Here is a 12,858-nt window from a genome sequence, read left to right on the forward strand (position 1 = left end):
ATTAATACTTCATTATTTTATATAACAAAAGTGGTTTTGTTTTTGTTTTTGTTTTTTGTTTTTCTTCATTTTATTTTCCTTCTGGGATGTGTGTGCATGTTTGTGTGTGCTAGAGAGACTTTATTTTTCCTTCTGAAAAAGTTCTCAATTGATAAAATGTTTCATGTATGAAATCCAAATTATCATTTGTATTTCATACTGTGTAATTTGGTACTTAATATACTAAAGTCAGAAGAATGTGATAGAACTCTCTTGTTCTAATTTCAGTCTGCATTTTCATCATATGTAATTTTGATGGCTGTCATTCATCTTTGGATCGAGATGTTTGTATTAATTTAATTTGTTTTACACCTACATTTTAACAAGTGGATAGATAATGGCTTTTTTTGGTGTAACTCCATTGTTTTCCAAGTTAACCTTATTTCATCCACTCAAAAATGTTTATTTAATGTCTGTTATTTTCCATGCATTATGTGCCAGGGAGATAAAAACAAAAAAAGACTAAAATCTTTTCTCTGTAGAGGTTACATTCTTGTGGAGAGAGTCAGACAATAAACAAATAAACAATTAAATACATGGTATGTCAGAAGGTGATATGAGAAAGAGAAAAAGCATAGTATGCATGTATGTGTTATAATTTTAAGTAGAGAGGTTAGAAGTGGTCTCTAACCAGGTGACATTTGAAGAAAGATATGAAATAAGTGAAAAAAGATCCATGAAGTTATTTGGGGAAAGTTATCTAGGCAAAGGAAGCAGTGCTAATGCCGCATGTGGGAACATACCTGCTGTGTTTAAGCAACAGCAAAGCTGCAAGTAGAGCTGGAGAGGAATGAATGAAAAAGAGAATAATATTAGATGAGGTGAGAGAGATAGAGAACCAGATAATTTAGGGCTTTGCAGACCACTTATTGGAATTTAGCTGTATTCTTAAGCAAGATGTGAGGCAATTGAAGGGGGTAGAATAAAGGAGTTGCATAATATGACTTATGTGGCTGCTGTATTGAGAATAGACTGGGTAGGCAAGGCAAAAGCACAGCTCAAGACTGAAGATGACATCTTAGAGAAGGATGGTAGTGGTGTGGGAAAAAGAAATGGTTATATTCTAGGTATATTTTGAAGATAAGACAGAAAGATTTGCCTATGATGAGTAGCAACAAAATTTGAAGTATGAACCCTCAAATAATTAATATAAGAATCACTTAATTTGTGGTCCAGTCATCAGACATTCAACCACTATTGATCATAGCTTGTGATTGGATCATTCAGTCTACCTTTTTATCTCCAATCTAAAGTATATGTTGTGTAAATGATTAAAGTATTGTTTATGTCAATAGAATTTGACTAGAATTCGACTCCCTACGGATATTGCAGTAATGTAAACATGGCCTGAATCACTCTTTCACAAGCTGCTTTTATGAACATGGAAACAAAAGAGACACTTTTTCTCAAAAGTAAAATGACAATTTTTCCTCAAACTTGTAGAAGTCAGAATGCTTATTGCTGCAAGAATGTAAAACCATCTTGAAATGACTTTACCAATAATGGAATTTATTTTTTAAGTTTTCACAGAAGAATTTCCAGAGATAGAAAAATAGAATTGATTTCTCCTGAATAACTCTTTTTTAAACATTATATATATTTTTTCCCAGAAACTCTTCAATAGCTTGTTGTCTTATTGACCAGAATTTTGCCACATGCCTTTGGCATGCCAGTCACTGTGAAGGGGAATGTGACTCACATCACTGGCTTAGACCCTAGAAAATTTAGTGCGTGGATATGTGACTAGAAATATGTTCTTAAAGAGATTTTATGACAAGAATGGGGTGGATGATGATGGTTCGGTAAGCAAGTGAAAGTTTGTGCTAGAAATACAATCCTTACATTTCATCCTAGTGTTCTATAACTCATTATTTATGTTCATTTTGAAAAATACTATAATCATTTGACTCATGAAATAGACTTTGAAGGTACAGTCTCTTCCCAAGAGTGACTGGTTAGTTTTCATTAGTATGTCTATAAAACTACTAATTATGTACTGAGTGTTTTATTACTTTTAGAAACCAAAAGATGATTGTGTTGTTATGGGTAAAGATGAATTATACCTAAATAATGCATATTATGAACTAACAATACAGGGATTTGAAGCTTTATATATCTTAGCTACAGTTTGTGCTAGATAATTACTTACATTCAAATAGAAATGCATTTTGTTAGGTGTTTCAATTTATAAATTAATAAAAAATCTTTTTGAAAATACTGCTTAAATTTGTATGATTTATTATTGCAGAATTTATATAATTAGTAATTAGTAATAATTAGTAATTTCACCAAGGGTCAACAATTAAAAATGTAATTGTTTAAATACATAAATGATGTTTAGCAACAAAATATTGTATTAATGGTCTTAAAAAATAGTATATTACACACTTAAGATGACTTTTTATTGAATTTAAGAATAAAAATAGTATTTTAGTTTTTTGTGAATGATATGCCATTTTAATTTTCTAAGTAGATATAATTTTCTAATGAAAATCAGAATTTGTGTGGTTTATAAGGTCATGAACATGAAGTCATAATTTGGGGGGAGGGAAATTACATGACTTTTTCATAAACTGCTTTGTTCATAAAATGAAGAAATGAGTTACAAAATCAGAACTCATTTTTCCTGATTCTCCAAAGAGGGAAAACAGGAATACATGTTAGAAATAGATGTAATCATTATAATAAAACAATGCAAATTAAACAGTATACTTTTTTAAAGTACTTCTAGCATTATCTTGCTTTCCACCCTTGGTGTTCATACTATACTTTGGGATAAATGACATTATATCCATAAACATTATTATTTGTATGTGCTATTTCTTATTACACTTAAAATCCTATCTTGTTTACATTAGAAGTATAAGAAATGCTCATGTTAGAAATCTAAACAACATAGAAAAACTTTTAAAATGAAAGTGAAAAACTCCCTACATATGGCCCCACCACTAACCCCACCCTAACCCTCACTGCCACACTCTCACAATCTTAATGTCCATTTGTAAATACCCCAACGATTAAGTACTCTTAGTATATACTTCCAGATATTTTTCTATTTTTTACAAATATAGGATATATGGAATGGATACTAATCACTCTAGGCTTATATCATCCTTATAGCTACAATATTGAGTGGGGATAAAAAAGAACGTTTCGCAATAGTTCCTGCCGTTTTCCTGGGAAAGACTCCCAGCTTAGGTCGCATGCCAAGAGACAACTGCTATGTTGTCTAGCAATATGGTCCAGAGTGGGTTTGGCATTTCCGACCTTATGGATGAAACAGTACTAAAAGACTGCAAAATATCTTCTCCACATGGCTCAGTTCTTCATTTCTTTCAGGTCACCTCAGATGTCACTTTTCTTTTAAGGTCTTCTCTGATCACTCCATGTAAACTATTGCCTCCCAAACCACTTTGAAACCCCCTTGCTATCCAAGATTAGCTCTTTATATATAACTTGCAAATGGTTTCTTCCGGCTTGCCACTTGTTTTGGTTTATTTTTCTATTGGCTTATAGTATTTTGTTCAATAAAATTTGTGTCCCTTTTTTTTAATAGTATGTACCAAACACACACACACGCATAAACCCACATATAAATACAATTGATTGTTACATAATAGAAAGGTTTTTTCTTTCTTGTAGCATTTTGTAAAACTTATGTGGTTTCATTAGGTCTCTAACTCATTTTTCGTTTATACTGTTGAATGATGTGAAGCATTAATCCAATTATATTCTTTCCCAAATACCTATGGAGCTGTCTCTGACAAACTCCATTTTTTTCTCTAGCCATTTGAAATGCCACATTGATCATATACTAAATTTCTGTGTGTACTTGTGTCTAGTTTTAGATTCTGTCTTTTGTTCCATTAGTCTGTTGGTCTATTCATGAGTCAGTACCTCACTGTTTAATTACAAATGCTTTATAAATATGTTTTTAAAAATCTGGTAGGGCAATTGTGTCCTGCAGTTATGCAGGAAGCAGAAATTGTAAATGATGAATTTGTGTATCTACCTGAAGAGAGTTCCAGTAAAATGTTCTCCTCTCACCGCTTAAAGTAATATGTGGGAAAAGGGAGATAAACTAGGGGAAGAACTATTTAAACAACAAAAAAGGAATCAGGTCTTGATAATTTAGGAAATTCTCAGCCTGTCCAGATTTTAAAAGATGAAAAAATTAAGAGATCAGCTGTCAAGAAAGCATACTCTAGAGAAAAAGCCAAGTGGGTGATTATAAAATATTTTGCTAATACTCCAGAAAGATCAAAAGATCAGACTATCCAGTCACATAAAAGGCTCTTTGAGGAGATTTATGGTATGACTCACAGATCTTCTTAAACTAGGGAGCCTCGAGGAAGTTTAATGGCATTGTCCCTCAGCCATCTGGGGGTATCCCAAAATAGAGAAATACCGTCTTGCAAAGATTTGTGGATTTAATGGGGTGAATCCCTGTGACATGCATGGGTGGCCTACAAAATTCTTGAGAAGTTTATATCATCAAAACACTACCATACTTTTGATTCTCAAACACTATATTTTCACATTTATCTTTTATTACTTCCAATAGAAAATGCACTGGAAAACCCACTTCTAGAGATTTGGAATTGTTTGGTATGTGAAATGTATATAATTATACACAATGATAAACTGGTATGAGCCTCTCTCTGATTTGTGCCCTCCTAAGATATATAGAGGTGAAGATTCTGAAGTGATTATGTGATGGTATCAGTCACCTGTCTTCAGATAAGTATGAAGACTAAATTAAGTTATTGCTTAAATAGCTCTTTGCTAATGCTGTAAAAGAACAAGGTGCAAAGACAAAAAAATAATGTGAAATTTATTTGAATTTTGGATTTCATGAGCTGGTGAGGAAAATAAATATATTTTGTTATGTGTGCTAGGATTGGTCATAATGTCTTGTGTGAAATAATCCACAATGCAGTGTCTTTTTTGAAGTACAAAATTTACTTTGCGAAGCCTATTGAAGACTCAAGTATCCTAGAAATCTATGTGCAGAGTAACATATGAAAATGTTAAGTCCTTAGAAGCATCTTTTTAGCATTATGTTTAGTTTCAGAACCCAGATCCGTCACAGCAGTTAGCAAACATTTATCAAGCCTGCTACGAAAGAAGTGATGACATTTAAATTCAGAAACATAGCAAACAAAATGATTCATTAAGTGCCTGTGTCAAATAACACAATTTATTTTTGACTTCTAGTTGTAACTAAAAATGTAAAGAATAATTATTCCCAGTATAAGAAAGTTGATATAATTCACAGAAACTGATGAATTCATTGATACTGTGCATTCTTTGCTAATGTGTAAAAGTAAAGCAATTTCAAGCATATTGCTGAGAGAGCTTTTTCCATGTATTCAAACAATCGATGAAAAGGACAAATGTACCCACTGTTGAATTAATAGAGAAGCTAATATAAATAGATATAAAGAGATTTTAAGAGAAGTTCTTCATGAAGTTGTTAAAATTATTCATCTTGTTAGTGTAAACCACAGAATATTCATATGTATCCTTAGTTTTTTATTTAGATGGGCAATAGTTATTCTGTCATGCTGGCTTTCCTGGAAATTCCACAACTTCTATGCAGTTTGCAAACAGAAATTCCAGTCTTCCTGAATGAAAAATCCAGGTTGCTAGGTGACTATTATGATTGAGAACTACCTTTAAAATTAGAATATTTAACAAAGATATTTTCTCATTTAGATACTTAAAATTATCCTAATAGAAATCTTAATTAAATATTCTACATTAAGAAAAAAATAAATTCTGTAAAAGTTAAACTATAGTTAACAATAATACCTTAATATTCTTTCAACAGTAACCTTCAATGTCTGTGCTCTTGTTTTGCCTCCACTGCTGCTCAAGGCTCAACCCTTTTCCCCAAGGGAGGGACTGGGTGCCCACCCCTGGGCTGCCACAAAAATATTTATTTCCTACTCAGGCTACATGTCTGTTATGAGTAGTCTGGGGCCTCCTCACTCTAGGACCTGGCCAACAGAGCAGCCACCACCTAGAGTCAAAGGAGCAGAGAATGGGGTAAAGTGTACACTGACTCTTAAAGCTTCTGCCCACATTTCATTGACTCAAGCAAGTCATTTGCCCTCATCTAACTTCAAGGGGGTAAAGAAGTATATTCCTACTATGTGCATAGAAGAGGAGAGAGCCAGATATATTTAGTATACAGCACTAATGACTACCATAGCCTTTAAACAGGGAGAGGATATGGTCATATTTAGATTTCAGAAACATCACTTTAGCAGCGTGTATTGGATGGTGTGGTGGTTTGAAGCTGTTATGTACCCCAGAAAAGGCCATGTTGTTTTAGTCCATTCGTGTAGGTGCAGACCTATCTTAGGTGGAACTTTTTGATTAGGTTATTTCAATTGAGATGCGACCCACCTCTTTCAGTGTGGGTCTTGATCCTCTTGCTAGAGTCCTTTATAAGAGGATAAAACACATACACAGATGGAATTCAGTGAAGCATTAAGAGAAGTTGAGAGACAGAGCAGTCAGAAGCTGAAAGGAGAGAGAAGGACTAGCAGACGCTATCCATGTGCCTTCCCATGTGACAGAGGTGTCCCAGACGCCAAAAGCCTGTCTTCAGAGTCCAGGTATCATCCTGTTGATGCCTTGAAGTGGACCTTTTCATGGCCTAAGAGCTATAAATTGTAAGTTAATAAATCCCCACTCTAAAAGCCAAAAATAAACGCCCCAAAAACTAACTATAGAACACACCCTTTAATTATGTCAGGCTGGATATTTCTCACTGTGTCAGTGAATTGGTAAAAATTTTATCCAATGCATATTTCAAAATATGTTGAATTATTTAAAAGTCTTAGTTAACAATTTTTTTCATGATTATTTTCCAAACACAGTAATAATGATGAGTGGGTAAGAAAACATTTGTGCATCACTTCGCTGGCAGATACAATATTTGACAGCTTCCGAAGAACAATTCTGGGAAATATTTCAAAGGCTTCTTGTCAAAATGATACAAATTTATTTTCATTTGGGTTAGAAATTAGTTCTAATGTCCAGTTACCTGTGGAAATTACTAAAAATACATGTTCTTCCTGAATACTGGAGTGGCATGGGATTAGGTGTTCATTAAAATAAAAACTGGGGCCCTTTTATCTTTTAATTCATTGAAACTCTCATCTTAAAATTATAACTGATCCAAATATTCTTTTAATTTCTGATCAGAAACTGTTAAATTTTTCTAAGAGAATTATATTTAGTATTTCTTTGGATAAACTGAATAGTTATATTACTGTTTGTATTTCAGTTTTAATTTTATTTTTACTCATTTTATAATATTGTTTACATTTTATTAATCTTTATGACATATGAAATTGGATATTAAACTAATAATAGAGTTTCCTTTTTAAAGTAATCATTTAAGTAAGGAAGTGAGTTAATTTAAAGAAAATAGTTGAATAATGACCAAAATAATAAAAAGGGTTCTGAAATTGTTTGGAAAAGAATGTCCCATTGAGATATTTGCTTTTGCCATTAGTTTTAGGATCTTACTTCATCTTAAGAATTTTGATGTTTTATTTAAGTGAACAGTTACAGGGTTTTTGTACATTAACAAGGTTATGCAACCATAACCACTATTTAATTCTAGAACATTTCCATTATCCCCAAAAGCAACTCTGTACCCATTAACATTCACTCCCTACTCCTTCCTTTTTCAGCCTCTGCAACCACTAATCTACTTGATGTCTCTATTAATTTGCTCCTTCTGGACATTTCATATAAATGGAATCATGCAACATGTGGCCTTTTCCCTCTGGCTGCTGTCACTTAGCATAATGTTTTCAAAGCTCATCCATGTTGTAGCATGTATTAATATGTCATTCTTTTAATGGCTGAATAGTATTCCATTGGATGGATATACCACATTTGTTTTAGCCATTCATAGGTTGATAGACCTTTAGGTTGTTTCCATTTGGGGGAGTATTATGAATAAGTGATGCTATGAACATTTGGGTACAAGTTTGTTTACAAATGTTTTCATTTCTCTTGTTTATATAATAGAAGCAGAACTGATGGGTCATGTGGTAATTCTGCATTTGACATTTTAAGGAATTGTCAAACTGTTTCCAAAGCTGATGTAACATTTTACTTTCCCACCAGCAATATGTGAGGATTCTAAATTCACCATATTCCCAGCAACAATTGCTATTATCATTTTGATTATAGCTAACCTAGTGGGTGTGAAGTGGTATCTCATTAAAGGGTTAACTTGTATTTTTCTAATAACTAATGGTATGGAGTGTCTTCTGTGTGTTTATGACCATTTGTATTTCTTCTTTGGAGAAATGTCTATTCAAATTGTTTACCCATTTTTTTAAATTGGGTTATTGTCCTTTTTATTATTGAGTTGTAAGATTACTTTATATATTCTGAATATTCTTATTAGATATATGATTTGAAAATATTTTCTCCCATTCTGTGGGTTATCTTTTTATTTTCTTGATCGTATTCGTAAAGCACAAATTTTTAAATTTTGGTGGAGCTCAGTTTAGCTCTTTTATCTTTGGTTTCCTGTGGTTTAGTAGTTGTATCTTAAAAAAAAAAAAAGTTGCCCAATCCAAGGTCATGAAGATTTATACCTATGTATTCCTCTTACAGTTTTAGTTATTAACATTTAGTTTTTGGTCCATAGTGAGTTAATTTTTCTTTAGGGTATGAAGAAGGGGTCCCACACTGTTTTTATCACTATAGTTTTGTAGTAAGTTTTGAACTGAGAAGTGTGAGTCCTCCATCTTTAATTTTTTTCCAAGATTGTTTTCCTATTTGGGGTCCCTTGCAATTTCCTATTAATCTGAAGATTGGCTTTTCCATTTCTGCCAGAAGATCTTTGGAATTTTGATAGAGATCATATTATATCTGTGATTGCTTATAAATTTATTCCTAAGAGTTTAATTATTTTTGATACTATTGTAAGTGGAATTGTTTTCTTAATTTTATTGTGGATTGTTCATTGCTAGTATATAGAAAAACATAATTTGGGGGTGTAGGTCTTGTATGCTACAAACTTGCTGAACTTGTTTATTAGCTCTACTAAAGTTGTATATGTGTATGTGTGCACATGCATGCATATTCCTTATAATTTTTTGTATATAAGATCCTTTTATCTGCAAATACAGATGATTTTTCTTCTTTTTCCCATCTGAAGTTTTATATTTACTTTTTTACCTAATTTCCCTGGCTAGAACCTCAAATACAAGGTTGAATAGAGCAGGTGAAAGTAGATTTCCTTGTTTTCTTCCTGAACTTAGGGAGGAAGTACACATTTTTCACCCCTATATATGATGGTTTAATTCGGAAGGTGACATTCTCCTTTATCCCAAGATTATACAATATAAACTCATATAGAATACTCTAAATATATGTCCTGTTGTGTTTCATTTCAAATTTTATCCATGCCAAATTAATTCATTTAATTGAATTAATTAAATTAAATCATCACTCTTCCACTGATTTCAGATACTACTTTAATATACTAATTCTGATTTGTTTCTAGGCTCTAGTTTTTCACCCTTATCTTTATTTATTACAATGCTGAAAACAAATATTCCCTTGATACAGTTGTATAATATTTTAATATCTGGTAGCAAGTTTTCAACATTAATTTTATTTTTCACATATTGCCTGATTATTCTCACATATGTTTTCTTCCATGTGAACTTCATTTTATCCAACTCAGAAAAGAATACTCATTACATAATATTTATAATGTTAATTATAATAATTTTGGGAGAAAATACATTATATGTTATTGAACCTTCCATATCATTTTTTCCATGTGCATCTTGAATTTGGCTTTTTAATAAGAGTTTATATTTGCTTTATATAAACCTTCCTTTTGTGTTGAATTTTTTCCAAAATATTTTATATTTTTGACAATACTGTTGAAATATTGGCGCTAATTTTGTTTTTAACAGATTATTACTATATTTAGATAAAACTCTTAATTTTATTACTAGTAAATCCACCCATTTTACCAAAATCATTTATTGTGGTCTTAAATGGAATCTTTTGTTTTGCTAGATATTCAGTTATATCATATAAAATTGGAGATCATTTTATCTGTTTTTCTTCAATTTACAAGAGTCATTTGGTTTCATTACCCAATGCCAAGAAGCTAGCCTTTCACAAAACATGATGAATAATACAGATAAAGTTAACCTGATCTCATCGCTGGGATCAATGGGCAGCATTCAGCATTTCATAAGCTACTTTTGATATTTGCTATTCATTCCTTGTATTATTTTAGAGCAGTTTCCCCTTTCCCCAGTAAAAACATTATGGAAACTAGATGCTGAATTAATGAAATGGCTATTAAGTAGAGTGTTGCCACATTTGTGCTATTTTCTATTTTATTGTGTTGATGTGGGGAATTATGATTTAAAATTTTCTGTTTATAAGTTATTATACAACCAAATATGTTGTTTTATAATGATGTATAATCATTTGATCACCTAATAGATTTGCAAGATTTTATTCAGAATTTTGTATCAATTTCCATAGGAGCTTATAGTGTTATTTTGTACTATTTTAACCAGTATTAAGTTGTAGTAGCTGCATAAAATGAAATGTAATCATTTATTAGTTTATAAAAGAACAGAAAGCTCCATAATTCACTTATTTTTATGTAATTTTTCTTAGCTAGATGATTTGAAAAAGGCTTATGAACAACTAGCGTGGAAGAAGAAAACTTTTGAAAATGAATATATGGAAGCACTTAATAATTTTTATACTACAGTAAGTTGTCCTGTTCCTACTTCCGCAATGGAGCTCCATTCCTCAATCCAAATGTTAACTCATACAACCAAAATAATTTTCATTATCTCTTTTTCCCTTTAGGAGACAAGTTAATGTTGATAAATGATTCTTTCATTTTATTTTCTTTAAAGAAATCCACATGGGAAACACAGCTAACTAATGTTTCAAAAGATTTTTCAGATGTTGCAAGAATATATATGCAATTGATGGAAGAAAATAGAAAATTTAGGAAGGATATTGAAATTTTAGTAGATAACATCAATGAAAGGTAATTCTGCAAATGAAATGTTTATTCTTATATAGCATATCTAAAATATTGTATATAATAAACCTCTACAATTTGTGTCCCTGGGGTGATATGGTGATGTTTATGTTTTGCAATTAGCTTAAATTTTATTTGGCTCTTTGATCATTCTGGATCCCTTTAGGAAAATCATGATAGTGAAAACTAATTTTATAAGAGGTTTTATATCACTCATCTCCTATTTGATATAGACACATATATTCAAAAATGCTTTAAACTCAAAATAATTTCTAATTATTAAGCCCATGATTTCTCCTTCAGTCCTTCCCCCAATCCTTCCCCCCAAACTTCTAAACAAGTTAAGTATTCTTAGCTCAGAGATCTAAGAGTTTTCATGACTACTGTTTATATCAACCTCATGTACAACATATCAAGAACTTTTTCAACTACTAAGTCTTTTTTTCACGATGCAAAATAGTTGTTTATGTTGTTGTTGAACTGAAAGTGATACATCTTTTTTTGTATTGAGGTGAAATTCACATAACATAAAATTAACCATTTTAAAGTACATAATTCATCAGCATTTAGTGCATTCACGATGTTGTGCAACCACTATTTCTATCTACTTCCAAATTATTTTCATCATCCACAAAGAAATCCTGTACCCATTAAGCCGATCTACCCATTAACCCCTCAGCCTAGCCCTTGGTAAACAACACTCTTTATTTTGTCTCTATGGATTTATTTATTCTGGGTATTTCATATAAAAAGAATCACATAAAATGAGATCTTGTGTACCTGGCTTCTTTCACTTAACATTAGGTATTCGAGGTCAACCATAGTAGCATTTATCAGTTCTTCATTCATTTTTATGGTTAAATAATAGTCATTATATTATTGTACCAAAATTTGTTTATTTATTCAATTGATGGTGGCTATTAGGGCTATTTCTACCTTTTGGCTATTGTGAATAGTGCTGCTGTGAATATTCATGTGTGTATTTGTTTGAGTATCTGTTTTCAGTTGTTTTGGGTATAAATCTAGGAATGGAATTGCTGGGTGATAAGGCAATTTTAACTATTTTTAAAACCATCAAACTGTTTACCACAGCAGCTGAGCCATTTTACTTTCCCAACAACAGTGTATGATGGTTCCAGTTTCTCCAGGTCATTTTAGTTTCCCATCTGCTATACCATGCAGTGTATACTTAAACAACAGTAATTTATTTTTTTAATTTATTTAAGTCTCAAAGAAGTCCAAAATCAAGGTGTCAGCCAGGCAATGCTTTCTCCATGAAGACTGGTGTTCCAGGGCTGGCTGCCGACCTCAGTTCCTTGGCTTTTCTGTCACATTGCAGTGCACATGACAGCATCTTATTCCTCTTCTAGTTTCCATTGACTTCCAGCTTCTCCATGTGGCTTTCTCTCTCTGGCCTTGTCCATAAGATCTCCAGTAATAGGATTAAGAGCCAACCTGATTCAGTTGTCCACACTTTACAATGGGTTCATACCCATTGGAATGGATTAGGATTAATAACATGTTTTTTTCTGGGGCACGTAATTCAATCTCCTGCACTCATCAAATTTCTTTTCTTTTCTTTTCTTTTTTAAATTAAAGCCATTTTAGTAGATATGAAGTGGTATCTTATTGTGGTTTTTTTCTTAATAATGACCAATGATGTTGAGCATCTTTCTTTGCCTGTTGGCCATTTCTGTATCTTTTTTGAAGAAATGTCATTTGAAGTCCTTTTTTCCCATTTTTGTGAT

General features: G+C 31.9%; 1 protein-coding gene across 3 annotated transcripts in view; it reads left to right on the forward strand.

Moving 5' to 3' along the window:
• Nucleotides 1–12,858, forward strand: part of CCDC178 (coiled-coil domain containing 178) — a 513,958-nt gene that overhangs the window by 145,082 nt on the left and 356,018 nt on the right. For all 3 annotated transcript variants that reach the window (XM_037806200.1, XM_037806202.1, XM_037806201.1), the window contains exons 11-12: nt 10,732–10,827; nt 10,980–11,116. In XM_037806200.1, coding sequence (XP_037662128.1) covers nt 10,732–10,827; nt 10,980–11,116 — 233 coding nt within the window. The remainder of the gene's footprint in view (nt 1–10,731; nt 10,828–10,979; nt 11,117–12,858) is intronic.

This window comes from Choloepus didactylus, chromosome 16 (genome assembly GCF_015220235.1).
Source record: "Choloepus didactylus isolate mChoDid1 chromosome 16, mChoDid1.pri, whole genome shotgun sequence".
Lineage (NCBI taxonomy): Eukaryota > Metazoa > Chordata > Mammalia > Pilosa > Megalonychidae > Choloepus > Choloepus didactylus.